This window comes from Otolemur garnettii, unplaced genomic scaffold (genome assembly GCF_000181295.1).
Source record: "Otolemur garnettii isolate 467f Iridium unplaced genomic scaffold, OtoGar3 scaffold00032, whole genome shotgun sequence".
Classification (NCBI taxonomy): domain Eukaryota; kingdom Metazoa; phylum Chordata; class Mammalia; order Primates; family Galagidae; genus Otolemur; species Otolemur garnettii.
In genome coordinates this window covers 6,870,304-6,883,647 of record NW_003852427.1, presented here as the reverse complement: position 1 = coordinate 6,883,647, position 13,344 = coordinate 6,870,304, and the positions used below count along the sequence as shown (strand labels likewise).

The 13,344-nt window shown below is 35.6% G+C and overlaps 1 protein-coding gene across 1 annotated transcript in view; it reads left to right on the top strand.

The window, feature by feature from the left end:
- The window catches only part of STAG1 (stromal antigen 1), a 412,760-nt gene that overhangs the window by 109,629 nt on the left and 289,787 nt on the right, over positions 1-13,344 (top strand). Inside the window, exon 2 of the mRNA XM_003789415.3 lies at positions 12,064-12,175. Coding sequence (XP_003789463.1) covers positions 12,147-12,175 — 29 coding nt within the window. The 5' untranslated portion in view covers positions 12,064-12,146. The remainder of the gene's footprint in view (positions 1-12,063; positions 12,176-13,344) is intronic.

Here is a 13,344-nt window from a genome sequence, read left to right as displayed (position 1 = left end):
GCTATAGGCGCCGAGCCACTCTCAGGGTGGTTTTGATTTGCATTTCTCTGATGATTAGGGTTGATGAGCATTTTTCAATTTGTTTTTTGGCCATTTGTGTGTCATATTCAGAGAAGGTTCTGTTCATATCTCTTGCACACTGTCAAATGGGGATTGTTTGCTCTTTTCTTGTTGATTAGTTTGAGTTCTCTGTAGATTCTAATTATCAGCCCTTTGTCTGATGTGTAGCATGTGAATCTCTTCTCCCATTCTGAAAATTGTCTGTATACTTTAGTTGTTGGTACCTTTAGTTGTGCAGAAGCTTTTTAGCTTTTTCCTGTGTTACTCATTTATTTTTGTTGTTGCTGCAATTGCTAAGAGGGTCGTCTTCATAAAATCTCTTCCCAGGCCAATATTGTTAAGAGTTTTTCCCACAGTTTTTTCTAGAATTTTTATCATTTATGTCTTAAATTTAAATCTTTTACTCCAGGAGAGTCAGTTTTTGTTAAGTGCTTAGAAGTGCAGGTCCAGTTTCAGTCTTCTACATGTGGTTAACCAGTTCTCCCAGTATCATTTGTTAGATAGGGATTCTTTCCCCCAGTATATGCTCTTGGTTTGGTTTATCAAAGATTGAATGGCAATACATGGAATACATGGCTGGGTATTCTAGGTTCTCTGTTCTATTCCATAGATCTGTATCTCAAATTTTTATGTCAGTACCATGCTATTTTGATCACTGTAGACTTTTTTTTATTTGCAAGTATTCTCTATTACATCTTTAGTGTAGGGTGATTTTGGATAAGCCAAGTTAATTTCCTTGGGGTTCATTTTTACTTGTTAGCTGTTTTCAAGGCTGATGACATTTTTAGTGCTCTTTATATTTAATTCATGACATTTGTTTGTGATCAGTTAGTTGTGTGAATTAAAGAGCCAGTCTCTTGGTATAAGATAATTTTGGAGGGCTTTATAATTAAATACATTTGTTTAAATTTAAGCTTATATTTTTCACTTAAGATAATACCTTTCTGTAATATTTTCTTAAATTTTAATTGTTGAATTAGTAAGAGATTCATATGCATTTCTTGACTCTGCTACAGATTCACATATTAAATTCTTATAGTCCTTGAACTTTCATTGTTTCTAACCTGCTTTGATCTTCATCTTATAGTTCTTGTCAGATTCTTTTTTGGCTTTGCTTCTCATTTATGATTTTCTTCTTTGTTAGAGTTGTTATTTTGCATGTGACTTTTGATTCCAATCTCTCATCAGGGTTCTAGTTTGAATTTGTTCAATTGATGCTTTTAGATATACCTGCCTTTTTCAGATAGCATACCTGTCCTGATTGGTCTCCTGAAACCTAGCTCATTATTTTGACCAAGAGGCTGTTTCTCTAGAGAGGAATCAGGGCTGGAGGTTGCCATAAACTGACTTCCTTTTGTAACTACAATATTTTATACCTTTCTAGAGAAGAGAGATTTTAGTTGATTAAAGAGTAAATTATGGCCAGGTATGGTGGCTCATGCCTGTAACTATAGCACTTTGGGAGGCTGAAGTGTTAGGTCTGTCTGGTTCCCTGGTCCTTGATTCCTAGTGTCAGGAATAAGTAGTGACACTGAGTTGAGCTGATGAGGGAGTGATCACAAATACAAAGTAATCTCAGGTAGCACTTATAACAAAGCTGAAAGTATGTCCAGAGGGAGAAATGAGTCTTTCTCTGTGAGTGGAGAAGACTACAAAGTCTTAATACAGGTCTTTTATATATTTTTGGTTTGTCTGGACTGTCTCTTAGGTGAAATTGATTGCCATTTTCTGCCTTTGGATGATTGACAGATTGGGGTTATATAATAACTTACATAACAGGTTGGTGTTATGTGACAGTTTCCTTTTTACTCATGTGTCTTCCCAGAATCCTTCATGAAAAACCACTGGGGTGAAAATCATAATGCTAATTAGTTGGCAACGAGCCCAGGTCAGTTAAGGTCACCAGGAGCTCCTTACTACACATGCTCTGACCAGGGAATAGTTTCCAATTACAGCTGTCTGATACTGTGGTTTCTATTCTGCATTCTGATTGATTTCGACTCTCCCTCTTCAGCCTCTTCCTCTACCTGCCTTGCCATCTGTTTACCCTCTTCCCTACTTAACAGAAGCTAGAGAATCACTTAAGGCCAGGAGTTTGAGACTAGCCTGGGCAACATAGTGAGACTCTGTCTCCACAAAATAAAAATAAATTAGCTTGTTGTGGTGGTATGGGCTTGTAGTTCTAGGTACTTGGGAAGCTTATGTGTTCCAGCCTTGGTGTTTGCAGATACAGTGAGTTCTGATTACACCACTGTATTACAACCTGGGCAACAGAGTGAGAACCCATCTCCAGAGTTTATACACACACACACAGTATGAAACTAATTAGAGATCAACAGTGAGAAAAAGATCCTATTCATAATAGCATTGAAAGCAAACTTAGTAATTAACCATTTATTTTTCTTTTTATTAATGTTACCAGTGGCATAGTATATCTTTATTTTTACATTTGCTAACATTAACCCCTTTTTGTGGGTGTCAGGTACTAGACAATTCTTTAGGAATAGAATGTTAAGACTGATTGTCTCTAAAGGATCATACAGTCTCCTGAAGAGCAAGAAATATGAATAAATCACCAGAAGTATGTGGCAAATTCCTTTGAATCTGAAACTACTTAAAACCCAAAGTTTATTTTTAAAACAAAGTGAAATGATAAAAGCAAGGACTGAATGAAGTTTGTAACTTGGCTGTTTATAAAGTAAAAATACATGCATACATACACAAAAAATATATAGCAGTAATTAACAAAAGAGTTATATGTACAAAGTGGTATGAAAGCTTGTAAGCCTGAGACCTAATCCTGCCTAGATTTCAACAGGGTTATAGCTTCCTAGCTTGTTCCAGGTAGAATGGAATATGGGGATGAAGCAATATGTATATATATACCGAAGCAGGAGAGATCTGATTTTGTTAGAGAAACAATAAGCACTTTGGAATTATGAAGAGCAGAATAATGGCAGAGGAGCAGTGAAAATTGAGATGGTAGGAGAGCACTAAGGTTCTTGGTTCCACTTTTTTTCAGTGAGGGAGTATAAGAAAGGAAAGTAATAAGGGTAATGAATGTAAAGAAAAAATGTGGCTATAATGTTTATAAGGTAAAATGCTTTCTTTGTAGCATCTTTGGGAAAGAGGTTGAATATGACTATCATGAAATTGCATTTTCAGAGATGAATGTGTAAAGCTTCAGGAAACTGGTCAGTAGAGAAAAAGGCCTTTGGACATTTCCTATTTTGGCCTTCATTATCTTTAAGTGCAGGGACATTCACCAGTGCTCTGGGGTTGTATGTGTCACTTATGGGGGCTTTTCCAAAGTTTAACTTTGCTCCATTTTGCCAGGCCTACTTCTTTTCTCACTCTCTTAACTCCTGCCCCAGCTTTGAGTAATGGTTTTAATGAATCACAGTTGCTGGAAATGCATCCCTCAGCAATTTCAGGTTTCTTGTTTTTGGTATTTAAAAGGTGGCTAACTTTTTGGTCAGTTTGCTAACTCTAGTTCTCCTCATGTTTGATTTTATGTATTCTCCATAAAGAAATTATATACCCCCAAATATATATACACACACTTTTATTTTTAATTCAACAAATGTTTACTAGGTTTCATAGAATACAGAAATGAGGCTGGGCATTGTGGCAGTAATACTAGCACTCTGGGAGGCTGAAACCAGAGGATCACTTGAGCTCAGAAGTTTGAGATTAGCCTGACCCTGTCTCTACTTAAAAAACAAACAAAAAATATATATATATAGAGAGAGAGGTGAACAAAAAGAACAGAAAATACTTGTCCTTAATGGAGCTTATATAGCTATAATGATTAGTATTCATTAAATTGTTCCAGACAGTCTTCCAGTCACTTCTCACAACAAGTATATAAAGTATGGAGTATGGTTTTTTAAAAAAATTATTCTTGTTTGATGGAGAAAATACAGAAGTGTAGTGAGTTTACAGTAGTATACCTGGTGTAAAATCCAAGACAATCTAACTCCAGAACTCAAACTCTTAAATTTGATCTTAAAGTATACATTACCAAGATATTTTAAGAAGAACAGCCTATTTTTGAAAGAGATGGATCAGAGTAATAATCCAACCTGCTGAGACCAATGAACTTTATTGTCCCATTGAGCACATAATTCAGTTTGGCTTAAAATAGCCTTCTGTCTCCTTAATATTTGAGAGTTTCTAGATTAACGTTTCAAAAAATTTACTCTTCCTTTCTTGTTTAATGTTGCTTACTTTTTATTTATCTTTTAGTGTGAATTGCTACATAATTTGTAAGATCTAATTCTATTTTGTTATTTTTATTCACTAAAACATCTCTCATTTATAGGCAAAATTTTTTGGGGAAGAGAGATCAAAAGGTTTTTTTTTTATTGAGTGCTATTATACCTTTATATTACAGAGATTTTAAGTATATAGCAGGCCTTTTGTTTATAACATTGATGAGAAGAAGGAAAAAATCTACTCCTGCTCAGGGCCAGCAGATGTCTGTATGGAGTTTGTAGGTTCATGTCTGGGTGAGTTTTCTCTAGGTAATCTAGATTTTCCCTTATACAAAAGACGTACATTTATGATTAATTGGTGCGTCTGCATTGTCTCAATTTGAATGCGTGTGTGTGTGTGTGTGTGTGTGTGTGTGAGTGCCTCCTGCCATACACTATGAGCTGCTGGGATAGGTTCTGACCACCTGTGACCCTGAAGTGAAATAATTGGGTAAATGATTATCTTATTTCTTTTTATTAACCTTTATTAAATGTATGTAATGCTCACATTTATTTCAATATTTAATATTAGAAGTGTTTTGGTCTTTATCTACAAGTTTACTGATGTTTTGTGACCAGAGATAACAGAGGGTGCCAAAAAAATGTATATATATCTATAGAAAGGGACAAACTATCAAACTGTATTGTATCTTGAGTCTCTTATAGTTGAAGAAGTCAAATGTGACTTGAATATTACAATTTTAATAGTTTTTTTCTTTCTTAAAACATGTATACATTGTTTTGGCACCCTCTGTACATGGTAAACTTGGTTTTATAATCTGTTGTTTTAAAGTCTCAGTTTTCCAGGAATCTGTGGATGACATTGAGAACCTACGTTATATCAGTGTGTGTTATATTAGACAAAAATTTTGCCATTAATATTTTTAATTTGGTATCATAAACATAGTTAACAGATTTATAATTTCAGTAAAAGTAGTAAATGAATCTTATTGCTTCTATGTAGATATAGAGTACCACTTATAGAAACAGTTGAAAAGCAGTTTCATAAGTAATATCACTTGTCATTGGTAATTATTGATTTCCTTAACAAATCATGTGATATTTTACCACCATCACCTGCATGTGTCTCTCTGTACATACAGTGCTAAGGGATTAAGGCAGCCTTGGTAAAATTTTAGGAAGGATAAAGAAAGATTGAATTAATGACACTCTATTATATTAGTATTTACCTCAAGAATGAATTCTGTGCTTACGCAATAAATCAGATCTTGTATTTTTCAAATAAAACTGCATGTAAAAGGCAGGGTGTTGTTGCTCACACCTCTAATCCTAGCCCTCTGGGAGTTTGAGACGGATTGCCTGAGCTCAGGAGTTGGGAAACTAGCCTGAGCCAGAGTGAGACCTGGTCTCTAAAAATAGCCAGCCATTGTGGAAGGCACATATTAGTCACAGCTACTTGGGAGGCTGAGGCAGCAGAATCACTTAAGCCCAAGAGTTTGAAGTTGCTATGAGCCGTGATCCCACAGCACTCTACCAACGGTGACAAAGTGAGACTCTTTCTCAAAAACAAACAAAAAAAAAAAAACCTGCCTATAATGGACATAATCTGTGCTTCAGATACTGTCTTTTAAACCTTTTTCTTGATTCACTTAAGTTAAGCATTGATGCGTGATTCACAGTATTAAGCTATGAAATAATCATGCTATTAGTTATATTTCTATCATTTTTCTTGTTATTTGTGGCACAGTGCATGGCAAACAGATGAAGGTACCTCATATTTTAGTACATGAGGCATTGTGCCTGTTTGTGTGTGCCCATGTACTTTTGCACATACATGCATAAATCTACCCAAGATAAGAAAATTGTCCAGGACATGTTAAGGTATCAGGATATAAATTAGCATCCGTTAGGTACTTTAATTTGCTGATACAAATAATATACTTTTTTTTAAAAGCATTTTTAGGTTCATAGCAAAAAATAAGCAGAAGGTAGGAGGTTTTCATGAACTTCTCTCCTGATTATCAATATCCCCTGCTAAAATCATACCCTTTTTTATAATTTAACTTACATTAACATGTTATTATCACCTAAAGTCCTTAGTTTATATTAGGGCTCACTCTTGGTGTTGTACATTCTGTGATTTTGACAAATACATAATGCTATGTATCCACCATTGTAGTAGCATTAAGAATGCTTTCACTGCCTTTAAAATTCTTCGAATGGTCCCTGTTATCCTTCCGTCTCCTCTGACTCCTGAAAAAAGCTGCTATAAATATCTGTGTGCAGGTTTTAATGTGGATATAAGTTTTTAACTCATTTGAGTAAATTCTAAGGAGTATAATTACTGGATAATATAGTAGGAGTATGTTCATTTTGTAAGGATATGAAATAGTGATTTCCAGAGTGTTTATGCCATTTTATAATACATTCCTGCCACTGAAGACTGTTGCCTCACATCCCCATTCCAATTAATTACTCCATATCCTTACCACCATTTTGTGGTGTCAGTGTTTTGGATTTGGGGCATTCTAATAGGTATGTAATGGTACCTTGTTTTACTTCGTAGTTTCCCAATGATGTGTGATGTGGAATTTTTTTTGTATGCTTAATTGCCATCTCTGTATCTTTTTTGCTGTTATGGTCATTTGCCCATTTTAAAACTGGGTTTCTTATCATTGAGTTTTAAGAGCACTTTATATTTTAGATAAAATTTCTTTATCAGGTATGTTGTTTGTGACTGTTTTCTCCTAGACTTTTTATTCTCTTAACAGTGTCTTTCATAGAGCCTAAGTTTTAAATTTTAATGAAGTCCAGTTTGTGAATTTTCATGGCTTGTCCTTCTGTTATTTTATCTAAAAAGGCATGACCATACCCAAAGTCATCCAAATTTCTTCCCTGTTAGTCCTGAGTTTTATATTTTTGAATTTTACATTTAGGACTTTGATCAACTTTGAATTAATTTTTGTGAATGATATAAAGCAGGGGTCCTCAAACTTTTTAAATAGGGGGCCAGTTCATTGTCCCTCAGACCATTGGAGGGCCAGACTATGGGCCCTGGATAAATGTCCTAGGTGGGCTGCATGTGGCCCACGGGCCGTGGTTTGAGGACTCCTGGTAAAGTACCAGTGTGTGGATACTTGTTTCCCTTTTGCATATAGATGTCCAGTTGTCCTAGCATCATTTGTTCTAAAGACTTTTTCCTCCACTGTATTGCCTTGCTTTGACAAAGATCAATTGATTATTTACAAGAAAGCTGTTTCAGAAGTGTGACAACACTTCTGATACCAAATGTGTGGGTTTTTCATGCCAAGCAATTCAGTTCTCTTCGGCTACCAGTTGGATGTCCTGCAGTTTAGTTCAGTTCTGGCAGTAGCTACTTGGAGTTAGTACAGACCCCACAGGTTGAGGCTTAGTCCCACAAGACTGCCTTCCTCTCCCACTCTAAATGCTAGTCACTAGTAGTGTGTTTTCAGGTTACCCCACTTCTGTCTGACTTGGCTAACAAATTGGGAGAAAGCATAGCCTGCTCCTAAGTTTTGATAACTTGCTATAATGGTTTACACAACTCTGAAAAATACTTAAGTTTATTGTAAAGGATATAATGAACAGTGAAGATGAAGAGGCCCATAGGATGAGGACCATGAGATGAGCCTAGGGACTTCTGACTCCATGGAGTTGGCTTGATGTAGCACCTGGATGCAGCCACCACCCTTGTGGTTCTCTGAAGCTCATGGTTTAGGGTTTTTATAGAGGTTCCATTGTGTAGACATAATGAATCATTGGCCATTAGCACTTGAGCTCAAACTCCAGTCCCTCTCCTCTCCCTGGAGGTTGGGAGCCGGGCAGAAAGTTTCAACTCTTTAATCACATAATTGGTTCCCTCTGACATCCAGAAGCTATCATCAGTCATCAGTCATTTCATTAACATACACAAAGACTCTTACATCTTGCTGGAGATTCCATAGGTCTTAGAGACTTTTGTGTCAGGAACCAGAGATTAAAACCAAATACATATTTTTTATAATCATGTTGTCATAACTTTTATTTGTGTGGGTCTATTTCTGGGCTCTCTGTTCCTGTTTATTTTAGGGTTTTTTGTTTTTGTTTTTGTTTTTTTTTTTTTTTGCCAGTAACTATACTGTCTTGATTATTGTAGCTTTAGAAAAAACCTAGAAGCCAGGTAATGCTAGTATTCTGACTTTGTTGTTCTACTTCAATATTGTGTTAGCAATTCTTGGTGGGGGTGTTTGTTCTTCATACAGACATTTGAATCATTTTTTGATATGTACAAAATAATTTGCTGGGATTTTGATCGAGATTGTGTTGAATATATAGGGCAAATTGGGAGGAACTGACATCTTAATATTATCATTATTATTATTATTATTATTAGAGACTGGGTCTCACTTTGTCACCCTGGCTGTTGTGCAGCTTGCTGTGACATCTAACTTCTGGGCTCAAGCAATTCTCCTGTTTCAAATCTCCAAGTATCTAGACCTACATGTGTGCACCACCACACTCAGCTAAGATTTTAAAAAATTTCCTATAAAGTTGGGGGTCTTGCTGTGTTACCAGGCAGATCTCAAACTCCTGACCTCAACTAATCCTCCTACCCAGCCTCTCAAAGTGCTGGGATTATAAGCTGCTGTGCCCGACCATCTTCATAATAGTCAATCTTGGTATTCATGAACATGGAATCTATCTTTATTGTTCTTTTTGGATTTCTTTCATCAGTTTTAATTTCCTCATATAGTTTTTTTGGCATATTTTGTTAGATTTAATACCTAAGTAATTTTGGGGAGATGCAAATATAAATGGTATTACATTCTTAATTTTAAATTCCATTTGTTCATTGCTAGTCCAGAGGAAAGTTACTGATTTGCAACCCAACTATAAATTGCTTATTAGATCCAGGAGGTGGGTTTTTTTTTTTGGTCAGTTCTTAAGGATTTTCTACCTAGACAAGTGATGAGGTTTGGGAGTAGAGACAGTTTTATCCTTTATTTCTTTTTCTTGTCTTATTGTTGAAAAAGAGTGGTGAGAGTAGCATCCTAGCCTTGTACGTAGTCTTACCAGGAAGGCTTTGAGTTTCTCATCATTAACTATGATGTTTTGGAGATGTTCCTTATCAAGCAAAGTGTGTTCCCCTCTATTCCTAGTTTACTGATAGTTTTTATTATCAATGAGTATTGTAGTTTGCCAAGTGCTTTTCACAATATGACCATGTAGTTTTTCTTCTTTAGCTGCTAATGTGAGGTATTACATTAATTGAGTTTTAAATATTAAACCATCCTTGCATACCTGGGATAAATCCCAAGAGGTCCTGGTGTGTAATTCTTTTTACACATTGTATGTTTTAATTTGCTAATGCTTTGTTGCAGATCTTTGCTTGTATGTTCATCAGAGATATTGACGTTTACTTTTCTTGTAATGTTTTTGTGTAGTTTGGTATTATGGAAATGCTGACCTCATCATGAGGTAGGAAGTAGTCTCTCTTTGTCTATACTTGAGAAGAATTTGAGAAAATTGATGATAATGTGTTTGATGTAGTTCACCAGTGATGCTGTCTGGTTCCGGGCTTTTCTTTTTGGGAGGTTTTTGATAACTGTTGATCTAGTATCTTTACTTGTGGGTCTCTTCAAACTTACTATTTTTTTTTTTTTTTCTAGAGCCAATTTAATGATTTGTGCATTTCTAAGCATTCCTTACCCCTAACCCTCAAGTTTAATGTTGCTTGTTGAGAGCTGTAGTCATCTCCTTATTTGGTGATTTTTTTTCCCTCCAAATCATTTTTGTGAAGACTGTATTTGTTGTCATGCATGGTCACTGAGTTTATTTTTTTTACTTTTGTTTTTGTAGTCAACCAATAACCTGACAGATTTACTTAAAGAACTAGAGCCATAATGGGAACAAAACCTGTCTTGGTGTTTGCAGATTGGCACTTTACTGAGATATTTCTTAAATAACCAGGCCATTTGCAACTCTGCATTAATCTCCATCTTCTGCTTGCAGAGAATTCAGAGATTAGCTAGAGCAGGGATCCTCAAACTTTTTAAACAGGGGGCCAGTTCACTGTCCCTCAGACCTTTGGAGGACTGGACTGTGAGCCCCGGGACGAGTCAGCTGCTAATCAGGACAGGCAGCGGCAGCAAAAACACCCTGTGGGCCAGATTAATGTCCTAGGCGGGCTGCATGTGGCCCATGGGCCGTAGTTTGAGGACGCCTGAGCTAGAGGTTTAAATGTATGTTGCTCCCCCTGGCATCAGCATGCTGAGCCAAGAATTTGGTCTGCTGTTTCCATTGACACTGTTGAGTTAGGACTGGGGGATATAGGCAGTTAAGCAAAAATGCCATTGTGTCTTTTCCTCAAATTGAGCAGCTCCTTTTGTAAGCATCCCGTCCCCCTTTGTTGTAAATTTTTATTGGATTCAAGATTTCTATAAAAGTTGACTTTTGTTAGAATTCTTGTCAACCTAAGGGTTGCTTCACAGGAGAGGTTTATTCTTGGTGTTTCCTACTCTGCCCTTTTCTGTGATGTTATCTTCTCTTTCCTTTTTGAAAGACTTTTATTATTTGGTATATAATTCAGGGTTGACTTTTTGTCTCTCAGCACTTCAAAGATGTTAATTCCGTTGTCTTTCAGTTTACACAGTTTCCAGTAAGAAGTCTGTTATAATTCTTACTTTGTTATTTCTGTACATGAAGCATCCTGTTTCTTTTGCTTTCTTTTGAATTTACCCTTTAACTTTGATTTTTTTTTTTTTTTTGCAGTTTTTGGCCCGGGCTGGGTTTGAACCTACTACCTCTGGCATATGGGGCCAGCACCCTACTCATTTTAGCCACAGGCACCACCCTAACTTTGATTTTTATTTTTTTAGCAATTTGTATATTTTGTTATATTCTGCTAAAGCATTCTCTGGTCTTACATCCTATTTAATATTTTACATTATTTTTTGAACATTCTCCTCTATTATCTCTCCAAATATTTATACTGCCTTTTACAAATTAGACTTATTTTTTTAGAGCAGTTTAAAGTTCACAGCAAATTTGAGGGGAAAATACAAAGAGTTTCTTTATATTCCTTGTCCCAACATGCCCAGCCTCCCTTATTATCAGTACCCTACCCCAGAGTGGTACATTTGTTAGAATTAATGAATCTGTATTGAGATGTCATTATCACCCATAGTTCTTGCTTTATGTTAGGTTTTACTCTTGGTGTCTGTGATGACAAATGTATAATGACATGTATTCATAGTTATACATGTATATCATTCAGAGTAGTATCCTAAAATCTTCTGTGATCAACCTGTTTATCCCTCTTATCCCTCACCTCCTGGGAACCACCAATTCTTTTATTGTCTCCATAGCTTTGCCTTTTCCAAAATGTCATATATACATCTCACACACACACACACAGAATATATATCTTTTTCATACTGACTTCTTTCATTTAGTTCCTCCATGTCTTTTCATGTCTTCATAACTCTTTGTACTGCCAAATAATATTATACTATCAGAATGGATATATTTTTCTGTTTACTAGTGAGGACATCTTGGTCACATCTAAGTTTTGCCTATTACGAATAAGGTTGCTATAAATCTCTATCTGCACATTTTTTGTGGACATAAGTTTTTAAGCTATTTGGATAAATACCAGGTAGTGCAGTCACTGGTAGTGTGGCTTGCTTATAGATTATGTATTCTCAAATCTTCAATTTATTTCAAAATGAGTATGTTACTTATTATTAAAATAATTTTCTTTTTCTTCTTTTTTTTTAAACAACAGGATTGCCTTTGAGGTTATTTTAAAAATTTCGAGTTGTACATCACTTGATTCTTTTGCTGCGTTGTGGAAGGACCACTTCAGCAATGATTACTTCAGAGTTACCAGTGTTGCAGTAAGTATTATAATTTTCTTATTTTTTAAGAAAGAATATATTTTTTAAATTTCAGACTAATATAAAGGTACAAATGATTAGGTTACAATGTTTGCGTTTGTTAGCTAAGGTCTCCCACTCAGGAAGTATGCAATATGCCCTTATATTATGCCTTTTTCCCCCTTGCTCCTCCCGTCTCTCGCCAACTTGAATTAAATTCAGTTTTTGTTTGTGTGGATATGTATTAATTTGTCTGCTGGCTTGTATAATATATTTCTAAATGCTCTCTTTGATGAGCCATATCAATATGTTTTCTGATATTTGGACAATATATTGTAATCTAATATTAGGGTGTGTAATTACCTTATCTGTCCATGGATTTTGCTATTGCAATATCAGCATATTCTCTGATAACAAAAAAGATGTTAATGCCCTATACCAGGGGTAAGCAAATGATAGCCCGTAGCCTGACTCTGGTATGCTGCCTATTTTTTGCAAGTAAAATATTGTTGGATCACAGCCACACTCATTCCTTTAGATACTGGTTACAACTGATTTGTGTTATAAGTTGTGATAGCAACTATATTGCCTGGAAAGCCTGAAACATTTAGTCTGGCCATTTACAAAAACAACTTTGTTGACTCCTATCCCTCTCTACTCCTAGTTCCTTCATTAAGATTCTTTATTTTCCCTGAGATTGACATGTTGAGCCATTCTGGCTGTCAGACGAAATCTAAGGAATATCCCAGTTGGCATTTTTGATGGCATTTTGTTAGATTTGTTGGAGTTGTAGGAGAGGCAGAATTGGGGTTTATTTTGGATCCTTTGGGAAATGTGGTCCTAGTAATGTCAGATAGTGTTCCTTTTATAACTTTTATCAAGATGCAAATCCAGGAATCTGCATACTTTGATACTTTATGCTAAATATGGTTTAGATATAATGAAAGAGATCAGCAATTTAAACAATTATTTATTTAATATTACTGCCCAGCTCATTCATATAATTCTTTCCTAAGAGACAACCTTCTAACTGATCCTGGCCTTCTTTTTTCCCTACAGAGTTCTAAGATACAAAGCTGTCCAAATTCCTTTATCTGCTTGATAAAATTTAAGTCTTTTCTTCGTCCTTAGCTCATTCCTTTCTACCCCTGACAACTTGAACTAAAGTGGTTACAGTAGAGATGGAGAGA